The sequence below is a fragment of the Temnothorax americanus genome, unplaced genomic scaffold (assembly GCF_048541705.1).
Source record: "Temnothorax americanus isolate GAGA-0224 unplaced genomic scaffold, ASM4854170v1 Scaffold184, whole genome shotgun sequence".
Classification (NCBI taxonomy): Eukaryota; Metazoa; Arthropoda; class Insecta; order Hymenoptera; family Formicidae; genus Temnothorax; species Temnothorax americanus.
This window is the reverse complement of record NW_027509323.1, coordinates 30,775-58,240: the sequence shown is the minus strand read 5'-3', so window position 1 is coordinate 58,240 and position 27,466 is coordinate 30,775. Positions and strand designations below refer to the sequence as shown.

General features: G+C 41.5%; 1 protein-coding gene and 1 long non-coding RNA gene across 10 annotated transcripts; one reads left to right on the top strand and one right to left on the bottom strand.

The window, feature by feature from the left end:
* Positions 1 to 1,175: 1,175 nt before the first annotated feature.
* Positions 1,176 to 20,347, bottom strand: LOC143896455 (uncharacterized). Of its 9 annotated transcripts, none has more exons than XR_013256655.1 (6): positions 19,025 to 20,322; positions 18,373 to 18,954; positions 18,110 to 18,266; positions 17,937 to 18,029; positions 2,104 to 2,464; positions 1,183 to 1,894 (listed from the first exon to the last, which is right to left on the bottom strand). XR_013256655.1 is itself a non-coding variant. In XM_077404361.1 (6 exons), exons 3-5 carry the CDS (start codon positions 18,247 to 18,249, stop codon positions 11,429 to 11,431), a joined length of 336 nt encoding a protein of 111 aa, XP_077260487.1. In that variant the 5' UTR covers positions 18,250 to 18,266; positions 18,373 to 18,954; positions 19,025 to 20,343; the 3' UTR covers positions 10,356 to 11,290; positions 11,416 to 11,428. The 9 variants fall into 9 exon arrangements, 4 of the variants coding, with proteins under 4 accessions (XP_077260485.1, XP_077260487.1, XP_077260486.1 ...); XR_013256651.1 differs by having other exon boundaries at positions 1,188 to 1,894; positions 19,025 to 20,347; XR_013256653.1 differs by lacking the exons at positions 1,183 to 1,894; positions 2,104 to 2,464 and adding exons at positions 10,356 to 11,290; positions 11,416 to 11,531 and having other exon boundaries at positions 19,025 to 20,347.
* Positions 20,348 to 20,787: 440 nt separating this feature from the next.
* On the top strand, positions 20,788 to 22,915 carry LOC143896460 (uncharacterized). The gene is made up of 2 exons (XR_013256658.1): positions 20,788 to 21,597; positions 22,766 to 22,915. It is a non-coding gene; the product is annotated as an uncharacterized LOC143896460 (long non-coding RNA).
* The last annotated feature ends 4,551 nt before the right edge of the window (positions 22,916 to 27,466 follow it).

The window sequence follows — 27,466 nt, the reverse complement described above, 5'->3', positions numbered from 1 at the left end:
TGTTAACGATGTACAATGTTAACAATGCGCGCAAAAAAATGAAAGAAATTAAAAAATATTAAAAAATATTACATAAATAATAGATAAATTGTTAATGATGCAAAATAATGAAATATAAATACTAATATATGAAATATTATACTAATAATAATAGTATGTTATATATATATAAATATATATTATATAAAATAAGTCAGGAATAAATGTAAAATAAGTCCACCTATATATGTCAGAATAATTAATTAAATTACGCAAATAATGAAATAATAATGTAAACAATTATTAAAATAGTATTTGTCCTATCATGTTTTTTTGGAAAGAGGAAGAAGTGTCGTTTTTCTACATTTATGGTGCTCATACATCCTGTCACTGCACACCAATGACTTTCTTTTTTAAAGTTTTTAATGGTTTTTTCCATTTTCTAATTTCTTCTTGTAGCAAAAAATCTGAAACAAAGCTAAGATCAAAGTGCTCTCAAAGAAAAGAAAACCTGTATAAAATTTACACAGCTGTATAAAATTTACACAGGTTAACTTTCCTTCCTATACTTCCAATACACAAATCACTTCACAATCACTTCACAAATCTCTTCACAATCACACACTTTACAATCACTCACTTCACACAATTTTTTTTCCGACTTTTATCAAGTCAATCTATAGCTGTCTATAGCACTCTAACGTCTTAGCATTTAAATGTGCCTCTAAATCCGTTAGAAAAAGAAAGAGAGTAAGAAGAAAAGAGACAGAGGTAGTGCTTTATTTCGCGCATGCGCAATCCGTTTTGGCCAACACGAAATCAGAGGAGTTGCGCTACTGTATATACTGTGTCCATATTGAGGTTAATTTAACGCATTTGGCGCGAGATACAACCGTGTCTGTTAGTTTCAATAAAAATTATGCAGAATTATTGTTAACAATGTACAATGTCATGCAATGCGCGCGTAAAAAAAATGAAAAAAATTAAAATATTAAAAAATATTACATATATAATAGATGAATCCGTTAATGATGCAAAATAATGATATATAAAATACTAATATATGAAATATTATACTAATATAATATAACAGTATGTTATATAAATATATATATATATATATATATATATATATATATATATGTGTATATATATACACACACACACACATACACACAAACACACACACACACACACACACACAAAATTTATTAAAAATCACAATATAAAAGAGTGAGAGTAGACGTAATAGAGCTATTTTCGAAATTTATGAAACTTTACAAGTATTGGATGAATTTGAAAAAAGATAAAAGGAAAGCAGTAGAAAGACAAAAGTTATTAGTCATTCGGACAAGTGCAGTGAAAATAGAGTGAAAGAAATGTATAGATAGAAATGTCGCGTGATTACGTGAAATATGGAATATATAAATAATAAATTAGTAGTATGTAAATATATTTGAAAAAGCTCTATATGCTAATACTTATAAATTATTAAGTTTGATAATTTTTATTATAAGTAAAACAAATTAAGCTAAAACAATGCTACACGTTATGAAACGATGAAATTTAGTGCAAACTATTAATTTTTATGAAACATTTATTTTTTAAAAAAAACTCTATATGCTAATACTTATAAATTATTAAGTTTGATAATTTTTATTATAAGTAGAACAAATCTAGCTAACAATGCTACACGTTATGAAACGATAAAATTTAGTGCAAACTATTTATTTTTAAAAAACATTCATTTTTGCTTCCTCATAGAGGAAGCTTTGTTTTTAAAAATAAATAGTTTGCATGAAAGTTTTTCCTCTTCCTCGGCTGTTTCCTCTTCCGCGGCTATTTCCTCTTCCGCGGCTATTTCCTCTTCCGCGTCCGCTAAATCGTTTTCGACCGGCTCTTTGCCATCTTTTCGCTGTAACATAAACATAAATTTAATGTAGAAGTATTAACCTTACTTGTTGAAATACTAAATAGACAGACTATATACCAAGTACGAGCGTAACGAGACCGGCCGTAACTCTTTTACGCGAGGCGACGAATTCCGAGTACCCAGGATTTTGAATTTTCAATTAATGGTTGAACGGGTATGCATTATTTAATTGATTAATTGATTGTACTTACGTAATGTTCCTAGTGGCACCATTCTTGTTGTTGCCGTTGTTGTTGATGTTGCTTGTGCCGATGATGATGATGCCGTTGTTGTCGGTGCTTTCTGTGCCGCTGCTGGTGAAAGTAGCGATGACAGCGATGTCGGTGGCGTCGAGGACGGCGTCGGCGTCGACGGCGTTTGTGGCGGCGGCGGCGGTGGCAGCGGCGGCGGCGGCGGAGGCAGAGGCGGCGACGGTGGCGGCGGCGGCGGTGGTGGCGGAGGCGGGGGAGGCGGTGGTGGGGGCGGTTGAGTTGCTAGAGCGAGTCTCCGCCGCAATTTAACAATCTCAGCCTCCATTTGAATTAATTTCGCTGATATATTGACATTATCAACCTATAATGTGAAAAACGTTAAATATATCTTCATAAATGTTATATAAATGTATACTTATATTCATTATATTGAAGTCAATTCGCTGATTGAGAGATGCGGATACTTGTATTGACAGGCCACTTCCTCTTTATGTTTTTCGCGAGATTATATATGTTTTTGTTTTCTACGATTTCTTGCAACATGCACAACTTCTCTTATTATAAAATCGATAATAGGTATTATCAATATACGGTTATCGAACTAGAATTATCGACTGCAATTATTTATGGTATTATCACGATCTATTTGGTTAATGGTTGTGGATGCGTAAATAAAACGATCGTGCGTTCAAAAAGAAAATAATACAGGAAAAAAGAGAAGCAGATCAGTAAGTATTTTGATTTGGTAAGAATAACGAATAAAAATCTTAAACGGTTCTAATGATTAAAAGTTGAACGTATGAATAAGAGGTATAAAGCCGTAATAAAGTGTTCTCATTTCAGTTTCTTTGTGTGTGCGTGCGTGCGTGCGTGCGTGCGTGCGTGCGTGCGTGCGTGCGTGCGTGCGTGCGTGCGTGCGTGCGTGCGTGCGTGCGTGCGTGCGTGCGTGCGTGCGTGCGTGCGTGCGTGCGTGCGTGCGTGCGTGCGTGCGTGCGTGCGTGCGTGCGTGCGTGCGTGCGTGCGTGCGTGCGTGCGTGCGTGCGTGCGTGCGTGCGTGCGTGCGTGCGTGCGTGCGTGCGTGCGTGCGTGCGTGCGTGCGTGCGTGCGTGCGTGCGTGCGTGCGTGCGTGCGTGCGTGCGTGCGTGCGTGCGTGCGTGCGTGCGTGCGTGCGTGCGTGCGTGCGTGCGTGCGTGCGTGCGTGCGTGCGTGCGTGCGTGCGTGCGTGCGTGCGTGCGTGCGTGCGTGCGTGCGTGCGTGCGTGCGTGCGTGCGTGCGTGCGTGCGTGCGTGCGTGCGTGCGTGCGTGCGTGCGTGCGTGCGTGCGTGCGTGCGTGCGTGCGTGCGTGCGTGCGTGCGTGCGTGCGTGCGTGCGTGCGTGCGTGCGTGCGTGCGTGCGTGCGTGCGTGCGTGCGTGCGTGCGTGCGTGCGTGCGTGCGTGCGTGCGTGCGTGCGTGCGTGCGTGCGTGCGTGCGTGCGTGCGTGCGTGCGTGCGTGCGTGCGTGCGTGCGTGCGTGCGTGCGTGCGTGCGTGCGTGCGTGCGTGCGTGCGTGCGTGCGTGCGTGCGTGCGTGCGTGCGTGCGTGCGTGCGTGCGTGCGTGCGTGCGTGCGTGCGTGCGTGCGTGCGTGCGTGCGTGCGTGCGTGCGTGCGTGCGTGCGTGCGTGCGTGCGTGCGTGCGTGCGTGCGTGCGTGCGTGCGTGCGTGCGTGCGTGCGTGCGTGCGTGCGTGCGTGCGTGCGTGCGTGCGTGCGTGCGTGCGTGCGTGCGTGCGTGCGTGCGTGCGTGCGTGCGTGCGTGCGTGCGTGCGTGCGTGCGTGCGTGCGTGCGGGCGTGCGTGCGTGCGTGCGTGCGTGCGTGCGTGCGTGCGTGCGTGCGTGCGTGCGTGCGTGCGTGCGTGCGTGCGTGCGTGCGTGCGTGCGTGCGTGCGTGCGTGCGTGCGTGCGTGCGTGCGTGCGTGCGTGCGTGCGTGTGTGTGTGATGTTATGATGTCTCAACATAATTTTAATTCTTCCGCTGGGTAATTTTTTAGTCGATTCTTATGAATCAAGCTTGAAATCGATGTCTACGTGTACTAGGTTGCCGATGACGAGTTCGAGATAGTGCGTTCAGTAGTTTTCGGTGTCTAGGTATGTTAATACTTTGAATTCGATCTCTACGTATAACAGGATACCGATGATGATGCCTACATAGTGTGGTTCATAGTTTTTGGTGTATAGGTGTAACAATAAGTCGAAATCAGTGTCTAGGTGTATTAATAACTTTGATTCCAAATGTAGGACACATAGACATCGAATTCAAAGTCTCTCGAACTCGTCCTCGGCATCATGGGACAACTAAACATCGAATTAAACGTATACACATACATTCAACGTATATACATATATATATATATATATATATATATGTATTGTCACGACTTTTTCACTCCCGGACCGCTCCGGGACGTGTGTCGGATCAAAAGGAGTAAGGAGAGCGGGATGACGGGCCTCTCCGACGATTCCCTCGCACCTCCGGCACTTCGCGAAACGAATTTACCGTTGGGCGCCAGACGCGTCAACGCGCGTCCGCGAAATCGCGACAGAAAACCAACACAAGACGCAAAGCGAGACGTGCGGATGTGCGAGGAATCGGCTAGCTCGACCTAAGGGCTGGGGCTGGGGTGATGAAGGGCTGCGCGATCTTCGGCGGGGTGACACGCCATAAATAAGGCCACGACTCAAGCAATTAACAAATCAAACTAACATTTATTTGGTCAGTCAGACAAATCATATCATCAGTCGCGCGAGCGCCAGAAATGAAACAAAGAGATTAGTAATAGCGCGGACACCAGAATAAACGAAGTACGGCGTTATCGTATAATAAACGCGCAGAAGGCGCTGAGAGATACAGTATGACAAAACTTACAAGTAATATGAAACATCAACCGTAAACGCAGAATAATCACGGAAATAGAAAGTAAGATCTCGCAGGAAAGGTCGCGAAAGGGCGATACCTCCCGCTCGAAGCGCGTGAACGCAACGCCGGGAGTCGCGCGAGAATTCTGTCGCCAATTATCTTGAGCCTAACGCAATTATGAATCGTGGCGTAAGCCACGTCCCCACGCAATGAGAATCGAACGCAACACAATAACGCGAGATCAATTTCGGCGCAATCGCAAGGAGACGCAAAATACTATAAAAAACGCGAAAATACGGACTTAATCTAACGCGAGGAATGACCCAAGGTAGCGCCAGTCATTTGGGCAAAGGCAATACTGTCCTCAGTAATTTCCGAACGCGAAAATGAGACGCCGAGGCAATCGGCGTAGCGCGAAATACCGGAATAAACGCGAAGAACATGTGCGGGATTACCGCGAGCAATAATAACACGCGATCACCGAACAACGCATCCGGACATAACTACCCTAACACGCACGATTCTCTGAGGCAAATAGCCATTCACAGACGGCCGATTAACGTGAATGGTGTGCCGACGCATGCGAAACTCCGCAAGAGCGATGCTTGGTAATTTGATACGCCGGGAATACGGAAGGCGCAAGGCACAACCGCGAGCGCGGACCTTGTGCGAAACGGACGCGCAGTAACCGATTTCGCCACGGATCTATCGCGATCTCCAGAGGCTCGCAATCGCGTCTTTACTTCAATTCCGCGGCCACGATACCATCCCGAGGCCCTTCGCTCTCGCTGTCGATCGCTATTCGGTACGCGGTCTCAAGGGACCGCACGCGTCGCGATATTACAACGTTATCTCGGACGAGAGCGTGCACCGGAGGGCGGCGTCGTGGCGTTACATTTCGCGATTAATTACTGCGGGCAACCTCACCGGTGTGATGTCTCCTCGTAGGGCTCCTTGCCGTCACCTCGTACGGAGGATCGCCGCAGCGCAACAGATTTTCCCGGCTCGGGGCGGCTATCGCGTAGCTTTTAAAGAAAACGTTCGCACTCGCCGACGGACGACCAGAGAGTGTCTCGCTAGATTCGCTCGATAACGGAATCGATGCGGCACCCCCTTCCGTAGGGGCGTGCCAACCAATTGAGAGCGAGCTTGCAAGCTCGCGCGATATTCTAACGCAGGATCGTCGTAAGGTGGATCCATCGGGGGCGCGCAACGGTCCCTCGGCGGCGTAGCGACTTCTTCAATTTGTCCCTGGGCAGCGGACTGGACTTTGTTCTGGCCGGTGTGCCTCCGGTTGCCTTCGGGGCGGTCATCAGTCACCCCGCGGGCCGGTATTCCGTGGAGGCAGATTGCTGAGGCCGGGTTTTCCCCGGTACCTGGGGCCCCGCTATCGGTGGCCTTGTCCATCGCTGCCCTTTTCGCCGCACGCCTGCCGCGTTGCTCTCGCCGCCCGTGATCCCTGTAGTTTCCGCTCTCGCCACCCCTCCTCGGTCCTTGGTCCTCCCGGACCCCGTTCGTTATTGGTACTCCCTCGAAGATTTGCCGTGGTGTGGGTGAGGCGCCGCGCGCATTATAATTACACATGAAAATAAAAGAATAGTCAAAACGCGGAAACGATATCGACTTTTTGGCCTCTGGAGATCTCGTCGTCGCCCCTCTGGCTCGTCCCTGGGCGCAAATTTCCGCGCCTTGTGACGGCGGCGCACAGAGGTCATTTTCATTTATCTAGGAAATAATAATTCAATTTATCACCATGTTACAGATTACGTTGGTACTCGCCTTCGGCTCGGGCGGCAAACTTCACACTCGTTTGAAAAACGCTACTTTCGTTTTAACCGGTCCTAACCTCTATTATTTATTTATTAAGATATTGTAACCGTACATAAAAAATAATTGTGAAAAATCTATCACACAGCCTTGGTTATTTTATTTATTGGATATTATTTGTTCAAGGGGTATATACTGATTCTTAAAATTACTGTACTCGTCACATATTATATTAAAAATTTAGAAAAACCTTGATGAATGTCGTTTTTTCCGTTTTTACATTTATAAAATAAACCCGCAATACATATATTCGTGTTTGTTCGTAGTGTTTTAATTTTTTTTAATACCTAGATATGTCAGCATTTCAATCCGAGTATTTTTTTTTGCCAAGAAATGCCAGTGACTTAGTATTTATATTTTTTTTAGGTACTATGTCGCTAAATAAGAGAGAATTGTTCGAAGTTTGGCGTAAAGAAAAGACAATTAAACAGAAGAATTTATCGGTTTTGGCTTTTGTATCTTTCAAATTTGGTGTAGAAGAGTGTGCTAATGATGAAAAATACAACACCATTAGAAAAAATGTTTGTCGTTTTAACAGCAAGGTAGCTCAAATGTGGAAAGAGTGTAATCGTACATTAAAGTTTTTTGAAGAGAGACACCATCAATGGCTTGATGAAAACATCGAATTTTTTAGTAAAGATGTCGGTGAAAGAGGTCATTCGCAAAGAGGTCGACCCTCAAAAGATTTCAGTGAAGTTGGCAATCAAAGCAAAAGGCAAAAAATTTTACCATTATTAAAAAACTATTCTTCTGAAGAGCTAGCTTTTGCGACGCGTAAAAGCCTTGAAACCTCTGGTAGGAGAGATGCTGCTAAAATAGTACAAGAAGCGACCACATCTTCGCCCACTAGAGCAACTAAGATTAAAAAAGCTTACCATTCTACTGTATCATTGCCTACTAAGTACACACCAGAAAAAGCTCTTGCGTTGTTTGTTGATTGCCATTGTACAAAAAAATCATATATAATGATGCAGCAGGGAGCTAAATCAAGGAACGCGAATATTTATCCAAACTATAATGTTATTTTACACGAGAAAAAGAAGTGCTATCCAGACAAAGAACATATTATCATAACAGATATTTCAGCGGAGGTTAATTTGCAGGAACTAGTCAATCACACAGCAAGAAGAATCATACAAGTGCAAAGTGATGTTATTAAACAATTCCTATCTGAGATATCGAACGGAGTGATACTTTTGTACAAATGGGGATGTGATGGCAGTGCTTCACAGTCTACTTACAAGCAACATTTCAATGAAGAGACCAGTGATAGTAAAAGTGATGCAAATTTATTTGCTGTGTGTCTAGTTCCATTGCGTCTTTGTACCGAAAATGGGCATATACTGTGGCAAAATCCTCGATCTTCGTCCATACGATATTGCAGACCCATCAAGTTGATTTTCAAAAAGGAAACTCCAGAATTAGTTAAAGAAGAGATTCAAAATGTAAAAAGCCAAATTACCAAAATTCAAGTTACGAATTGTGTCATAGGCAACAACCAAATAATTGTAAAACACAGTTTCAACTTGACTATGATTGATGGGAAAACGTTTGGCGTTATAAGTGATTCATCCAATCAAAGTTGTGGAATCTGTGGTGCCACACCAAAAATAATGAATCAGCTTAATAAAATTAGGAACCTCCAGCCTAACTCTGAATTATATAGCTATGGAATTTCCAATCTTCATGCGTGGATAAGGTGCCTAGAGTGCTGCTTACACATTTCATATTGGCTAGATGTGAAAAAATGGCAGATTTGCGATGATGAAGACAAAAAACTGGTGAAAGAAAGGAAGAAGCGAATCATAAAGAACTTAAAATCCGAAATGAGTTTATTAGTGGATATTCCAAAGCAAGGTTACGGAACGACTAATGACGGAAACACCGCGCGAAAATTTTTCCGGGAATATGCTCTATCATCGTCTATAACCGGACTTAACGCAGACTTTTTAAAACATCTGCATACAATTTTAACTACATTGTCATGTGGATATGCAATCAACACAGAAGCATTTGCAGAATATTCATAGGCTACTGCTGAACAGTATGTGGAACTTTATCCGTGGTATAATATGCCTTCAAGTCTTCACCGTATACTAATTCACGGGCCAGACTTATAAAGGCAGCTACACTTCCAATAGGATTGTTTTCCGAGGAAGCTCTTGAGTCCCGAAACAAAGAATTTCAGAAATATCGAGAGTGCAACACAAGAAAGTTTTCTAGGGAAGAAACAATGCAAGATTTATTTAATGCACTTCTTGTAACGTCAGACCCTGTGATATCATCTTTATCACAATGCATTGGAAATCGATCGTACAAACAAGCACTAAATAAGGAAGTTTTGCAGTTACTACAAGAGCCCGAATTACAGAAGGATTTGTTGATTTCGAGTGAAAATGAAGATAACATGTTTGATTAATAAAATAAAATATTATATTAAAAATAAAAAATATTAATGTTTTAGCATTTGTCTGATTTGTCATTTAGTTTGACTTTGGATAGTCGTTTGAGATCACATGAAGGTCACTTCCAATTTCTTAAAAGGAACTCCCCATATTATAGTATATATTTTTTGAAAGGGCACAAAATAAGAAAAATTTTGGCGCAAACCAGAGGTCGATACGTTGCGTTGACCCGTTCAGGAGTTATTTAGAGTAAAAAATTGACTTTTTTGAACTTTGACCCTAAATAACTGCCGAACGGATCAACGTATCGACCTCTGGTTTGCGTCAGAAATTTTCTTTTTTTATGCCCTTTCAAACGATACGTATGAAACACTTTACTCTAAATTGTCGCGTTTACAAAAAAATCGGGTGATACGGGTGTTCTGGGTCACCCTGTGTATCTGAAAATGAATTTTAATTTAGTACACTATATAACCAAAACATCCACGCTAAAGTATTAGTTGTAAAAATCAAAGATATAACAAAAATATATTTCAAATAAAAATTTAAATGTGATACTATTTATTATTTGCTAGAATAATCAAAATGACCTCTGTGCGGCGGGGCGCTGCCACGAAGCGGCGGGCCGCAACGTCACAGTATATATATGTATTCAAAGAGATTAATTCTAATATTTAAAGTATGAAAAAGGTTTATATTTAAGTAAATCATTATGATAACCAGGAAGAAAAAAGTTTTGGATCGGATTTTAAATAATTAACAATAAACATAATCATTAATGTAATTTTAGTATTTATTCTTCCTTTTAACTTTTAGATATATAAAAAATATTAAATATTTATATTTTTAATAGGATTTCTTGTTGTGGCTTGTAACCGTGTGTTTGGGATATACAACCGTGTTTGTATGCCTTAAGGTATGTAATATATATTGGAATATGTTTTTAGTATAATTATAGCTAGATATGAGAACAATTGAAATTTCTTCCTTTTAACTTTTAGATATATAAAAAATATTAAATATTTATGTTTTTAATAGGATTTCTTGTTGTGGCTTATAACCGTGTGTTTGGGATATACAACCGTGTTTGTATGCCTTAAGGTATGTAATATATATTGGAATATGTTTTTAGTATAATTATAGCTAGATATGAGAACAATTGAAATGAAAAATTAAAGATTTTTATACATTTGACCATATAAATGAGAACGATTATAACATTATATTAAAGAAGTTTATCTAAAACTTGAATTCTACGATAAATGTCAAAATTGCAATATCTTCTAATTTAAAAACTCATACATCTTTATAACAATATACATATATATTTGTTTTAGGTTATTCTCATAGTGCCCTGCAGAGGTAAGTCTCTGTTTCTTTATTTCTTTGTAATTCTCTCAATATTTTCCTTTGTTCTTCTGTCTGTACTTATTTTTATAATATTTTTTGTAATATTTCTTTTTTTCTCTTTTCCTCTCTCTTTCTATTTCAATTACTCTTAGATATATTAAAAGGCTGCTCTGCGCGTATAAAAATCGGCTGCCTAACGCGATCAGAGAGCTGCTCTGCGCATATTAAAATCGGCTGCCTTGCGCCGTTAGAAAACTGCTCTGCGCCAATAAAAATTGGCTGCTTTGCGCCCTTAAAAGGCTGCTCTGCGCCTCTAAAAAATCGGCTGCCTTGCGCCGTTAGAAGGCTGCTCTGCGCGAATAAAAATTGGCTGCTTTGCGCCCTTAAAAGGCTGCTCTGCGCCTCTAAAAATCGGCTGCTTTGCGCCTTCAAAAAGATTCACTACGCTTATAAAAATCAACAGCCTTGCATCATTAGAGGGCGACTTTGCGCCATTAGAAGGCTGCTCTGCGCGTATAAAAATCGGATGCTTTGCGCCATCAGAGAGCTGCACTGCGCCTATAAAAATCAGCAGCCTTGCGCCATTAGAGGGCTGCTTTGCGCCCTTAAAGAGCTACTCTAGGCATATAAAAATTGACTGCTTTGCGCCGTTAAAAAATTGTACGAGGCTTACAAAAATCAATAATTGTGCGCTGTTAAAAAACTGTTGTACGCCTATAAAAATTGATTATATTTAAAATAAACATCAATTGCTGTAGTAGGAAATAAATACTATTTCAAAAAATGTCAATAAAGATTCAAAATATTATTTTAAAGTCTGCAGACAAAGATTTAATTACGCGAGGTGAATGGCTAACGGACGTGCATATAGATCATTTCCATCGACTTGTACAAAATTGTTCCGATTACAGACCAGTAGAAACATGGCGAATACAATTGCCTGATACAATTCAACCTGTATCAGAAGACAAAAAACACATTCAAATATTATATAGTTCAACACGTCAATGGGTATGTAGTTATTATGATCGAAAAAATATATTTATATACGATTCTTTAAATAATAAAACATTAAATAAAGATCATGAGAAATTCTTGAAAAAATTATATCCAAAATATGACTTTGAGAAAAATCATGTCAAATTTCCTAATGTACAATGTCAACCGAACAGTGATGATTGTGGTGTTTTTGCGATAGCTTTTGCGACTTCATTGTTGTACAATATTAAACCTGACAAAAAGTAAGGTATGAATATAAATTAATGCGCTCACATTTGATACAAATTTTAGAAAATAATGTTATTAAACATTTCCCTAAAGAAGTGATTGCTAAACGTAAAAAAAATATTTGGAAAGTAATTACGCCATAAAACGTCGTGCAGAGGAACAGGATTTACAAAATCATCCTATAGAGCAGCAACGAAGCAAACAGATTTTATCAAATAATCTTGCTCAAGATTCACAGTGTGATATTCTTGAAAATAGCGCAAAAAAATATCGTGCAGAACAACAAGATTTAGAAAATAGCAAAACAAAGCGATCAAAACAGAATTCAGCAAATAATGTTATTTCAAAGCCTGTAGAAAAAAACATAATTACTCGAGGTAAATGGCTTACGGACCATATACAAAAAAATATGAGACAAAAACGTGATTGTTCTTTGAACAATGAGAAAGACATAATAGAGAGTGATATTAATGATATTAGGAAATATGAATTTGAAAATAAGATTGCAAATGCAGAGAAAATACAGGAGTTAAATCAAGAAAGAAAGAGAATAAGAAATGCTGAACGAATGAAAAAACTACGACAAGATCCTTCGTATATTAAACGAGAAAAAGAAAAGAATGTGCAAAGAATTAAAAAAATGCGAAAAAAAGGAATATACAAGGAAGTCGAAAGACAAAAGAACAAACAACGAATAATACAAATACGACAAAATCTAGTGTATAAAGAAGCAGAAAAAAAAAATATACAAAGAATAAAAATTAAAAAAAAGGATACAGATTACTGGATAAACGAACAAATTAAAAACAGAAAGAGAATTATTATTTTACGTGAAGATTTCAACTTTATCGCACAACAAAGAAAACGCGACATTGAATACAAGAGATCATTAAGACTTGATGATTTTTTTAGATATCGAGAAAACTACAGCAATTCTATTCATAAAAAGATTAGGATTGGCATAAAAGGTAATGAATATTATCATAATGTATTGATAATGAATTTTTTGGAAAACAGGAAATTTGGTTCAGATGTAGTATGTTTGTGTTGTGAAAATTTGTTTTTCTTAAAATCAGTAGAACTTTTTAATATTAATAAAATAAGAAATAAATTTAGTGAGACAAAAATGGATATTAATAAATTTATTAACAAAATTGTTAATAACTCATCTGAATACGTTTGTTTGACATGTAAAAGATATATTACATTAGGAGAAGTTCCAAGAACAACAGCAAATACAGATTTAAAATTTCCAAATGTGCCAAAAGTTGTAACTAGTTTGACAGCACTTGAAGAACGAATGGTATCTCCGTATATTCCGTTTATGCAAATTAAAGCATTACAACCATATGCTATTAACCCTCAATTATCATTAAAGGGAAGTATTGTTAATGTGCCAGTTGAAATTAATGAAATGGTTAATGTTTTACCTAGAACTTTTGATGAAATGTCAACTATTCAAATAAAGCTAAAAAGGCACGTAGAGCACAAGTCTGATTACATGTACGAAACTATTAAACCAGCTAAAATTTGTGAGGCTTTGGAATACTTACAACAAACGCATTTGTATCGAAAAAATAATGTAAACATTGATGAGAATTTCTTCAAGAAATATAACAAAAACCTAACTGCAGAATTGGAATTTATTGTCGATAAAAATGATAAAAACGAAAGATACAATAATATAAAAAAGCATGATTTAGAAAATCCGGAAAATAAATCCGATTCAGAAGAATCCGAATATTTCGAACCAAATGACGAAGTTCTTATTGTCGATAGGAACAAAGAAATTTCGACAAATATTCAAATTATAGCTCCGGGACAAGATAAATGTCCAATACCTTGGCATTTAACCGAAAATATTGATGAATTGTGTTTTCCAAGAATATTTGGAGGAGAAATTCTAGACAAAAAGAAAAAATTAACGTACTCACAAAGAATCAAATTTGAAGCAAGGCACAAAGATAGAAGATCGTGTCAACCTACACGAATTTTATTTATGGCGAAACAAAAATTAGAAAAGTCAGTAATGTCCAACATAAATATTTGTCTAAGGAGAGTGAAGAGAAACAATAACCTAACTGCTGGAGAAATTAAAGACTCGAATTTTTTAAATGATTCTATCCGTTACAATGATGGATACAAATTTTTGAAACAAGTACGTTCGTCACCTTCGTACTGGGAAAACAAGAAAAAACATTTACTTAGTATGATTAGACAATGTGGTATTCCCTCATTGTTCCTTACGTGTTCTGCATGTGAACATAAAAACCCTAATTTATTGAAAATTTTGTACAAAATCCGAGAAAATAAAAACATCAGTACATATGAGGCAATACACTTGGACATGGCAGAGAAAACAAAATTAATAAGAGAAGATCCTGTAACGTGTGTCAGATATATCGAAGAAAGATTTAATTTGATTATGTCTATATTACAAAATGAATACGGCCCATTTGGAGAAAACTATGTAGTTGACCATTTTCAGAGACGAGAATTTCAAGCCAGAGGTACAGTTCATACACATAATCTTTTATATTGCAAAAATGCACCGGTATATGACGAGGAAAATAAGGATACAAATAAAAAGTTAATACAGTGGATAGATAAAATCATTACATGTGCTAACGATGATAAAAATCCATTGATACGTTTGCAAATACATCGGCACAAATCAACTTGTTATAAAGGTCGAAAAAATAAATTTTCATGTCGATTCAATATTCCAATGTTCATAATGAAAGAAACTATAATTCTCAAACCACTAGAAGAAAATGAAAAAACTAAAAATGATAAAACCAATAGAAAAAAAAATAAGAGATTTAATGCAACTATTTTTCGAAAAAAATATACTCGTATCTTTTGAGGACATGTTGGAACGATTAGAAATGACGGAAAAAAATTATATTCACACAATTAGAAGTACGTTATCAAGAACTAAAATATTCTTGAAAAGACAAAGCAACGAGGTTGCAATTAATGCGTACAATAAAACAATATTTATTGACTTTTCTTGAATCAAACATGGACATACAATTTGTTTTAGATCCATACAGTTGTGCTTCATACATGATTAATTACGTCACAAAAATTGACGCCGGACTATCACGATTACTAAAGGAAGCAGCCAAAGATTTAGAAAATGGTAATTTAAATATTAGACAAAAGTTTAGAAAAATCGCAAACGTTTTCATAAACGGTAATACTATGTCTGCACAAGAAGCTGTTTATCATGTCCTTGGTCTACCACTTTCATTGTGCAGTAGAGCTGTTGTTTATATTAACACTGCCCCGCGAAAAGAACGTGTTCGTATGTTAAAAAATGAAAAACATTTGAAGAAAATGAGTGATGAATCAACAGATATATACTATAAAAATATAATTGAAAAATACGAGATTCGGAATTACAAAAAAATGGCTGATATTTGTCTTGCCGAATTCGCAGCGAACTATGATGAAAAAAGGAATAAATACCAAAGTGATAGTGAGAATGAATATAATGAGAATATTGAAATTAGAGAACGACAAAAACAGAAAATTATTAGATTTCGTCGTTACAAATTACAAGAAGACCGATATAATTATTTCAGAGAACAGGTTTTGTTGTTTCTACCTTGGAAAAATGAAACAGATGATGTGGAGAGACAAAATTGTGAAACACTTTATAAAAAAAATATTCATTTAATTGAAAAAAACAGAATAAAGTTTGCAGTAATAGGAGATGCAGAACTTGATAATGCGTTGGCTGACGCACAGCGAGATCAACAAAATGTAGAAGATGAAGAGGTAGAATCTTTCATGAATACAAAAATTCCGAAAGAGCAAGAGATAGATATATTTGGTCAAACAGGTGTAGCAGATTGTTCGAAGAACAATAAACGAAAAATAAGTAATCCACCTAAATCAACCAAAGAGGAAATGATGAGTATTCTTCATAAATTAAACGACAAACAGAGGGAAATCACAATATACGTTTTACATTGTTTCAAAACTGGTAATTTACCAATTAAACTGTTCATCAGCGGATCTGCAGGAGTTGGAAAAAGCACAGTCATTAACGCGATTTATCAGTTATTATTGGATTATTTCTACGAAATGCCTGGAGAAAAAAACAATTCGGTCAAAATATTATTATGTGCTCCTTCAGGAAAAGCAGCATTTCTAATAGGTGGTGTAACGTTACACACTGCTTTTGCTTTACCAATAACACAGTACGGAGGGCAAATGCCAGAATTGTCAGCAGATGTGGCAAATACTATTCGTGAGAATTTAATAGAATTAAAATTATTAATTATAGACGAAATATCTATGGTAGGTAGTACAATGTTTAGTCGAGTGGATACAAGATTAAGACAAATTATGGGACGTGATAAAAGCTTTGGTGGAGTTTCTGTACTGGTGGTCGGGGATCTTTATCAATTACCGCCGGTTATGGATACTTCAATATATCTTTGTCCGAAATCTTGCATGTTAAGCGTATTTTCAGAAAATGCTTTATGGAATGATTTTGAATTCTTTCAGTTAACAGAAATAATGAGACAAAAAGAGGATAAAACGTTTGTTGAGGCTCTTAACAACCTTGCAAAAGGAACAATGTGTGAAAATGATATTGCTCTAATTAGGTCAAGAGAAACGACAGACGAATACATTCCAAAAGATGCAAATAGATTATATGCTGATAATCACACTCTGTTGATAGTTTTAATAAATTAAAAATCGATTTACAAGAAAATTACTAACGTCCTTAAAAAACAAAAAGAGAACAGAATGTGGTAGCTTGGCTTTCAAAGTTATATTAAAAATAGGTATCAAATACATGATAATTACTAATATAGCTGTAGAAGAAGGCCTAGTTAACGGAGCTTGTGGTATATTGAAAAATATAACATTTAAACCAGATACAAATGAACCAATTAAAATATGGCTTGATTTCAATAATGATAAAATTGGCGTGGAACAACGAAGACCATATATAAAGTATATGACTGAAAATTATATGGAAATGTGTTTAGTTCCGCTATCACCGCTCTCTGTCGTATTGAACGTCAATGAAAGAATAAGATATCAAATCGTAAGGGAACAATTTCCAATTATTTTTTAATTAATTCACTTCTAAAAATACATCGGCTTTTTTGTGTTTTAAATGCTTTTTAAACGACGTTTTTCGAATCCCAGACACATATCTTTTTTTGAAGTGTACTAAATCTTCAGTATTTAAGGTAACGAATTCGAGCGATACATTATCATCATTGGTAAACTGAAATGATTCTTGCCCATAAATTTGAGTTTTACAATTGCGATCACTGCATAATCCATTAATTTTTACAATATAATCTGTAGCATTATAACAGTTCGTTGGTATTACTGTGTGATTTTTGAAAGAATACGCACATGGCAATTTTTCTTGTAAAAAAATTAATTCAGACAAAATATGTGTTCATCCGTTCTTCAAAGAATAATAAATTTGTCCCCTATTATTGACTTTTTTTCTGGCTTAATATTTAACCATTGTTCTTTCGATAAAACAATTTTAAATTGATTTTTTTTATCACTACATGGATGTTGCGTATTCCACTCCAAACTGTTGAAACTGCTATCACTATCATTACACAAGTCAGAAATATCAATGTCATCAGTTTCATTTAGAATTATACTTTCTTCCCTGAAGTTATTGAAATTATTAAAACTAATCACATTTTTCATCTTTTTATATGTTTCGAAAACGTTATGCCGATTTTGATGAACATAAAAATATAAATTATAAGGTTTCATTCGATTGTCCCATGTTGCGCATATGTCTCTCCAAACTGAATTAAATTTAGATTTCAATTTACCGGTTTGAGTGTCACAAATTTCAAACTGTATTAAAGTCTTTATAATTTTAGAATTAGATATTGCAGCACAAGGACCCATTATTATAAAGAAAATTATAGAAAACGTCTTGCACTGTGATATGGAATTTGCAGTGATCGTCTTTTTTTTACTATATTTTCAAAATATCGCGAATGGAAACCATACCAAAATGTGAACACCATAACTTAATTGTCAGAATAATGTACATTATTATTATATTATTAAATTAATCTTAATATAACCTGTATCGTCAACCGTGCCAAAGTGATAAATTTCTTACTTTGCTAAGTATCGATTGCAACTCGGCTCAGGACTATCCAGATCCATTATGAGCGCCATGAACGCATGTAGCGTCAACGTGACCAGAGGCATCCTGAAACAGCCAATGAATTGAACTTAATTACGTTCTACTTTAAAAGAGAAAAAAGAAGATCCATTGCACGAGGAACTAACCATAAGATCGCAGTGAGAGCGACAATCAGCGAACTGACGCTCGCCAGGACGCACACTACGAGAAATATGAACAGAATGATGAGTGTGCCTAATAGGCCCTTGGCACCGCAGTTCCATAGCCTATTTAAATGTCTGGTCATGCCTTTGCCGATGAATCCTAAAAAGATATTGTTAACGTATTGGTATTGCATTACTAATATTCAGAGTCTGATATTCTAATTATATTTCTGTTAAAATATAAACATGATAAAAAAAGATCTTACCTGTCTGGTTCAGTTTTAAAGTGCGTTCTACTTTTACTGATATGCCTCCAGAGTGCTATTAGTCGGGAACAAAGAGTAGGCATTTGCGAAGACTTTCTCGAAAACAATGTCCCATTTCGTTGACTCAATTCCAAGTCGGGGGTAAACGATTGCACCAGCAGTAGAGCGCAGAAAGACACTGGACTACACCACGGGACAGCTATACCCAACAGGAACATCGCATTCCAAGTCCAACACCACGTTCTGACGATGTAATTTATTCAGCACCACATCGGCCACCTTTATCACAAAATCATTAAAGTACCGAACATGAAAATGCATAATAATAGTTTGATCGATTGCGATACTTTGTTGTGTGTACAATCTCTCTTTCAACCAAAAAAAAACAGGCTGGCTAGGATCAGCGCGAGGCGTCGTGATAGAAGTCGGAGTATTGCTCAGTACGGTTGGAATGATTTCGAATTGGCCTTGAAAATTACGTCTTATTATCCAGTTCTGCGGTAGCCAGATTTGCGTCGGCCATTGGAAAGTCCTCGTCGGAGTTTTCACTTTCCGCAGTTCTTTCAGGAGAACAGGCTCTCTCTGAAACAGACAAATTCAGGTTTCTAACAAGTTCCAAGATGATAGAATTCAAAGATCGGGCGGTAGATACCTCTTTCATGAAAGTTATTTCACGATTGAGGAAATACACAGTCTGCGTGAGATTCTGATGGCTGCAGAGCGCGAGAGCTTTTTCATGCGTACTCCATTCGCACTCCTCGATGAAATTCTCCTCGGCCATGCGCATGCGATCGCTCATCCATGGCTGTATCCGCGACAGAATCGGATGCTCGCTCTCGATACGATGTCGCAGAGATTCTTTGGTTTGCGATAGCATCCGTTGCACGTTCTCCACCGCTCGGCTTAGACGTCAGGAAGTACACAGTCTGCGTGAGATTCTGATGGCTGCAGAGCGCGAGAGCTTCTTCATAGGCGCTCCATTCGCACTCCTTGATGAAATTCTCCTCGGCCATGCGCATGCGATCGCTCATCCACGGCTGTATCCGCGACAGAATCGGATGCTCGCTCTCAAAACGATGTCGCAGAGATTCTTTGGTTTGCGATAGCTTCCGTTGCACGTTCTCCACCGCTCGGCTTAGACGTCAGGAAGTACACAGTCTGCGTGAGATTCTTATGGCTGTAGAACGCGAGAGCTTCTTCATAGGCGCTCCATTCGCACTCCTCGATGAAATTCTCTTCGGCCTCGTGCATGCGATCGCGCATCCACGGCTGTATCCGCGACAGAATCGGATGCTCGCTCTCGATACGATGTCGCAGAGATTCTTTGGTTTGCGATAGCTTCCGTTGCACGTTCTCCACCGCTCGGCTTAGACGTCACATAAAGGCTGGGTTCCACTTATCGCTCACAACGCGACGCGAGCATCATTTCGTCCTTGTTTAACATTTGACAAACAACAAGGATGAAATGATTCCACGAGCGTTGCGAGCGATAAGTGGAACGCACCCGAAGGATATTCTACCATAGAAGTCGTAGTCGTGAGTTGTAAGAAATAGACCAATCACAGATTGAATATTCTCCTCAACTTCGAATGTGATTGGTCAATTTCTTACAACTCACGACTACGACTTCTATGCAGAATAACCTTAAAAGCGCGCGGAGGACGCAAACTGCTCACCGAGAAGTCGCAACAGCCCCGTTAACAATGTTTTAAGGGATTGCGAGACACTTGGGAGCAATGGAAAACTAGTCTGTAGCCTTTGACGTTACAATGAAAAACCTAAGTCGCCAGGGCAAGATCTGTGAGCAACGCGACCCGCATCCATCTCGGTCGAGCTGCAGGAGACCGCTCAATTGCCATCGGTGCTAAAAAATTTACTTAATTTGTAAAGATCTTGAAATGTCAGAAATCATGATCGCTATTATATATTGTTGTAGTTGATGTAGACGTCAAAACTTTAATAACCTATCTTGACGTAATCTCAATTAATTTAAATGTAAACTAACATTTTACTTTGCGAATAAATATTATTATATATATTCAGATTATTATAGAAATGGCGCACAGCAGAAACGTTTAAATAGTTAAGAACCTACACATAAAATAATTTCAAATTATAAAACAGAAAATAATTGAAAATTATAAAGCATGCAATAGTTTTAAACAATATATACCATAGTTCCATTTATCAGCAAATAACATCATATTAAGGCCATTGCACGTAAGTGGTCTACAACCTTGCTTTAAAGAATAAGCAGGGAGCACACTTCTGAACAACGCATAATGCGTAAGGATAAGAAAATTGATTGGTTTATTTCCTTATGCACATGCGTATGAACCAATCAATTTTCTTATGCTTACGCATTAGGCGTTGCGCAGAAGTGTGTGCTCCCCGCTATATCAACACAAACTTGCATAGGTGCTGTGACGTTGCGGCTCGCCGCATCGTCGCGGCGCCCCGCCGCCGTCACAAGACGCGGAGTTTCGCGCCCAGGGACGGACCAGGGAGGCAACGGCGAGATCTCCAGGGGTCGTATTTAATCGCGTTTCCGCATTCTGATTACTTTCTTTTTTTTTTGCAATGTAATACGCGCGGCACCTCACCCACACCGCGGCAAACCTTCGAGGGAGTACTTGACGAAGGAAATCAAGGACGATCGATAACCCGGGAGGGGTGGCAAACGCGGAAGCAGCAGAGATCGCGGGCTGGCGAGAGCAACGCGGCAGGCGGGCGGCACGTGCGGCAGCGACGGACGAGGCCGCCGATAGCGAGGCCCCAAGCGCTTGGGTAAACACCCGGCTTCAGCAAATGATCTCCACAAAACATCGACCTACGGGGTGACTGATCACCGCCCCAGGGTCAAACCGGAGGCACACCGGCGAGAACCGAATTCCGTCCGCTGCTAAGGACAGAATTGAGGAGTCGCACGCCGCCGAGGGACCGTTGCACGCCCCCGAAGGATCTCGTATCGACAGCACTGCGCCGGGACACCGCGGGCTTGCAAGCTCGCGCCCGATTGGCTTGCGCGCCCCTCAGGACGGGGTACCGTATCGATTCCGCAATCGAGCGGGTCTAGCGTTTTCACTCTCTGGTCGTCCGTCGGCGAGATACGTTTCGTAAGATACGCGATAGCCACCCCGAGTCGGGTATTTCGATATTTGTCTGGAGGATCGAGGATCATGGTGGAAGGCGACGGCGAGGAGCCCAGGAGGAGGCGTATCCCCGGTTGCCCGTAAATCGCGATATGTAAAGCCACGACACCGCCCTCCGGTACACGCTCTCGCTCGGGATAACGTATGTTAAGATTGAGCGTAATTTCGTGATCGATAACGAGAGCGAAGGGCCTCGGGATGGTATCGTGGCCGCGGAACCGTGGTACAAGCGTTGTGGCGAATCCCTGGAGATCGCGATAGGCGTTAATGAGTTCGATATCGCGAATATATTGCGTTGTCCTCGCGACTTTGGTGTACGGCCGTATACGGGCCGGCAGTTCGTCAACTGCGTTACCGTTTCTTCGCGTCGGGAAATTCTGGTGTTCGAGCGTCGGTGTTAGCGTATCGATTTGTGTTCGGATCTCGTTATTACGGGTTGATAATTGTGTTCTCGCGTTGAGAAACTTTGCGTCCGGTATTACTTGCGTTGCGTCCTATACTCGCGTTAAGAAATTACCGGCGTTCACACGCTTCGTGCGTTTAGATGTTACTTGCGTAGTTCTTCCTGGCGTTCCGTGGTTATTAGACGCGTACTTCGAGTCAAAGGTGGTGCGGCCTTCTCCACACCTGGCGCCCAACATTATTAGCAATATCGCGACTTGCTTGGTTAAATGACTCGGCGCCTCCCCGTTGCGCCCGAGCCGAATATCTCGCGTTAAGTTAAGATATCATTGCGACAGAGTTTTCGTACGGTTCCGGACGTGGTTTTCACGCAATCCAAGCGTGACGTACCATTATTTCGCGACCTTTTGCGTTGAACCTCACTCTCATGAGTGATGTTAAGTGTAGTATTCTTGCGTGTTATAATTTCCGACTCGAATTATTAATTGTTGAGAATAGAACCTTCAGCGTGTTTATTAGAAACCCAATTAATACTCCGTGGGTGTCTCGCGTTCGCATTAATATTATTTCTGTTAAATGAATCTCGACACCCCGCCACCGGCTATTCTTGATTTATTTATCGAATTTATCTTGTGTTTGATCGAAGCCGGATGGATAAACGTTGTTATTTTCTCGACAACCAGTACTCAATAAATGTTATATCCTTTGTTATCTGACTGAGTATGAAATTAACGTGTCACCCTGCCGAGTATCGCGCCGCCCTTTATTAACCCCACCCGTGATTTGGTCAAGCTAGCCGATTCCACGCACCTCCACACTTCGTTTTGCGTCTCGTTTAGGTTTTCGCGATTTCGTGGACGCGAAGGTACGCGTCTGGCGCCCAACATTCGGAACATTTCGTGGAGTATCGGAGGTGCGAGGAAATCACTGGAGAGGCCAACCATCCCGCTCTCCTAAGTCCTTTTGATCCGGCTCACGTCCCGGAGCGGTCCGGGAGTGCAAAAAGTCGTGACAAAATTTGGCGCCCAACGTGGGGCCGCCGAAAGATCGCCGAAAGGCACGTAAAGGGCTTGCGATAGCGCTACGATGTTTTCGTGCGGGTGATAAGATTCTCGCGGATTCCTTATTGAATTTTTTTTTGTGTTCTGTTGAAATAAATAAATGATCCTATCTTTTTGTTGGTATGACTTATTATTGACGCTACATTATATGTTATATTAACTGTGTTTAACCTCTTTTTTTCAGCTTAATGGGAAATATTATTTCGATGCTTATTTGAATAACCGTATTCGGGTGGATTAATCGGTGATTTCGCGATATTATTCGATACAGCGTAGCGCTTTGGAATTCGGTGTTTACGTTCAGCGAGCTGTCGCGTCTGAAAAACTATTTGCCTATCTCGCGTTACCTTCGCATTCCATTCGCGAGTGTTAGTGTTCGCGTATTATTATTCTCTTTTGAGAATACGGTAGCCTTCCGTAGATTTCGCGCCGAATAGAGACTTTCACATTCCTTCGTGTGTATTGTTGACCGTATATTAGTGCTCGCGTACTATTATTCTCTTTCCGCGATACAGTGGTGCTCCGTTAGCTCTCGCGAAAATTAGATTCTTTATTTAATAATAAAAGTTCGAATAGACAAGATGGATCCAATCGAGCTCACCGACGAGTGGATTATCCACGCTTCGCGCGAAGAACGAATCGCCGAGTTGAGTCGACGCGAGCTACCTATCGAAGGATCCGACCCCGAGCTGACACTTCGTTTGTTGCGTTTGTTGACGGCCACACGTCGAGAATCGAGCCGCGGGGCCGACGTCGGCTCAAATCGCGCGACGAACCGTGAGTTAAATCAGACGACGGGGACCGAAGCGAACCCCCCGGTCCATACCGAATATCTCGGTGCCCCGGTACAAATCGTTCGCCCAGATAGTCCGTCCGCTACGATGGGTGCACGAGCGCATCGCGATCACTACGACGTTTCACGAAGTTACATGCACAGGGCCTCGCACGATCCAAACGGTAACTCCACGACGGCCATGTATAATATTGTTGCGCTCGACCGCGCGTTCGCCGCACAATCACTCACTTTCACTTTCGCGGCGCGTGTCACGACACTCTCGCACAAATAAGATGACTCGTTTAGAAGATCAGTAGCTCTTTATTACGACTCCCGGTATAATAGAGGAGCTCGGGACGACACGTCCGAACGAGACGCGTCTCAGAGTAAATCTGAACATCTGGTATAACAGGAAAATCAATAGATAATAGAGCATCACGCAATCAATATTAGTAAACAAGCATCCGTCACTAAGGACGGTTCGCGACGCGACATCAAATGACGGGCGACTCGCATATACGCGCGACACGAGGATAGCACGGGCGTAACACTACCCCCCCTCTTCCAAGATTGTCGCCCCAGACAATCCGGGAGGGTAGTCAACGGTAGCTTCTTTTGTGCGCCCCAGGGCGCCGAAACAGTCCTTGCCCTCCTCGAGCTGCTGCTCCAAGTTACCGGGCTCTGCTTCTCTTGGCCCCCGGTAGCCGCACGCCAGTCTCCTCCCGAACCTCTTTTGGGGCGAGCTGGCCAGGCTCCCCCTCCACGGTCCGAAGTCGACTTCTGCTCCGCTTCCCCGGCGTATCCCTCGCTGTCGGCTTCCCACGACGCCGACCCAAATCTTCAGACAAGGGGGGGGGGAAACTCGCGTGGACCCAACGTCTTTACAGACACCCCGAGTCTCTGTCTCAGCATTTGCTCAACGTCCCATGGAAAAACCACGCTCAAAAACCGTGGGCGAGGCAGTCTTCTTAAAAAAAAACTTCCTTCGAGGAGTCTTCGGCCGATGTTCTGCCAAAGTCCCCTCTTCGAGCACCACTGACTCCCTCTAGGAAAAGAACATTAAACGCAGTAACGGAAAACCAAACATTAAAACATTAAAGAAAAACCAGAACCCATTTCCTCAGAATATTTATTAATCATTTATTTCAAAAACACGATTGTCAATAAATATAACCCACCCTCCGGGCTCCGACCTACTTTAACGAGTGTCGCCAAATCCTCCCCGAATTTTTGTTTACGGCTCGTAAACACGACGTAACAATTCTGTGATTGTCGTCCCTCCTCGAAGCGCAACTCAAGTTTCGTTTTAAGTTCCGCGAAAACTAACCGCTCGACATCTTGAACCGTTTCCAAAACCGAGCGTGCCTTTCCCCTCAGGCTCGAAGCCAACGCGATCGTTTTTGTGGCGTCATCCCAATGGTTCGCACGCGCGATCAAACTCAATTGCGGGAAATATTCCTGTAACGGGGTCGTTCCGTCGTACGTGTCGGGTTTTAGTTTATACCCCAGGTCGGCACTCGCGACCGCGACACTATCACTCGCGTGTATTCGCGTTCCCACGCCGCTCGAGTTCAAGTCTCTATCTCCCGCATGCGCGACTCGCGCTACCACGGCGCTCGGGATCGCGCCCCTTTCGCTCGCGTACGCGTCTCGCGTCCCCGCGCCGCTCGGGATCGCGTCCCCCTCACTCGCGTGCGCGTCTCGCGCTTCCGCGCCGTTCGAGATCGCGACACTTCCGCGTATGACCCGCGCCCCCGCGCCGCTCGCGACTCGCGTCCCCGAGTCCCCAGTTACTCTATTATAAAAGTGACTTAGCTGAGTGTTGTTGGAGATAATCCCGCGGAGACGGCAGAGCTCCTCCTCCTGGCGGCGAAACGTCTCCGCAAAGTCGCGCTCTCTACGTGCGTGTTCCTCGCGCATCAAACGAATCTCTCCTATGACGGCCTGGAGAGTCACAATTTCCGCTGACGTCTCCGTAGCGCCCGACTGCGGAGTCGCTTCCCTCAGCCGCTTCCTGGTGCTGGACATGGCCGTCGTATCCTCGCTCGTCCGATCCTCGCTCGTCCGATCGATCCGTTCGATCCCGGACGAGCCCCCAAAATGTTGCGCTCGACCGCGCGTTCGCCGCACAATCACTCACTTTCACACTCGCGGCGCGTGTCACGACACTCTCGCACAAATAAGATGACTCGTTTAGAAGATCAGTAGCTCTTTATTACGACTCCCGGTATAATAGAGGAGCTCGGGACGACACGTCCGAACGAGACGCGTCCCAGAGTAAATCTGAACATCTGGTATAACAGGAAAATCAATAGATAATAGAGCATCACGCAATCAATATTAGTAAACAAGCATCCGTCACTAAGGACGGTTCGCGACGCGACATCAAATGACGGGCGACTCGCATATACGCGCGACACGAGGATAGCACGGGCGTAACAATATCATGCGGAAATGGGATCTAAAGTTTACAGGCGCGCGCGGAGAGGATGCCGAAACGTTTCTGTTGCGTATCGAAGAGGGCCGCGAATTGATTCCCGTTGCGAATGAAGACATTTTGCGGTGCCTTCCGTTCTTTTTATCGGGCATTGCGCTTTATTGGTTTCGTGGAAAGAGGGAACGCCTAACGACATGGGCCGCGTTTAAAACCGCGTGGCGTACACGTTTCGGGGACCCGGATTTTCAGTTCGCCCTTCGCGACGAGATAATGCGACGAACGCAGGGGGAACAGGAGTCCGTGACGGATTACCTGACGTGTTTAAATACGCTTTTCGATCGGTTATCGCCGCCGTGGAGTGAGGAGGAAAAAGTCGGCTACGCACACCGACACATGCTTCCCCGTTTACAGACACAGATACCTCGGGACTTGGTCAAAAATATGAACGCGTTCGAACAATGTGCCGCGCGTGCAGAGGTTCCTCCTCCGCCGGAACAATCTTTATTCCCGGATCTGGCGTATCAAACGTTAAAGAGCATGTCTCTGAAAAATTAGCGACCAAATTTCATGGCCCCTTTTCCGTACGAAGAATTTTGTCGCCAGTTGTATACGAGCTTGCCGATTCATTAGGCAACTCGATCGGAAAAATTCACATCAAGGATCTAAAACCTTATTATGAATAGTATTCGCGTTCTTCTTTTGTTATTATTTTGGGGCTCACGCTTTTAAGTGTCTTTCCGTAGGCTGACGCACGGGCTCTGAGGTAAGGAAAGACCCATGGAGAAAGTTCTCGTTTCCTTTTTTTTGGATCGGCACCCAGATACCACAAAATTCTTTTCTTTTCGTTGCGTCAGGAGGAAATCGGGAGGAAATGTGTGTGAATAAATTGCTGTAAACAAGCCTTAAGCGAAGTTCGTAACCCACCCAAAGACCTCCGTCCTTCGTCAAATTCCGGATCGCAGAAAACCTGCCGTGAACGGCCGTCGCGTCAGAGATACCGCGCCGGTCCGATCGTACGTAATAGGGCCACGATGGGACATATTCGCGCTCTCGTTCTGCGGTCGACACGTCATTTCGCGTTAGGTTGGTTTTGGAATGCTCGCCGAGGGCGGCGTAGCGAAACTTAGGGCCACTGGTCAAAAACGACCCGGCAAGTTATGGCCGAGTACTGCCGGCGTACTTGACCAAAAGGGGGGTAACTCCTCCGCTTTGGTGTTAAGTTTGGTTTTAGATAGACGGTCGACAACAAACGGGAGACATTTCGCCG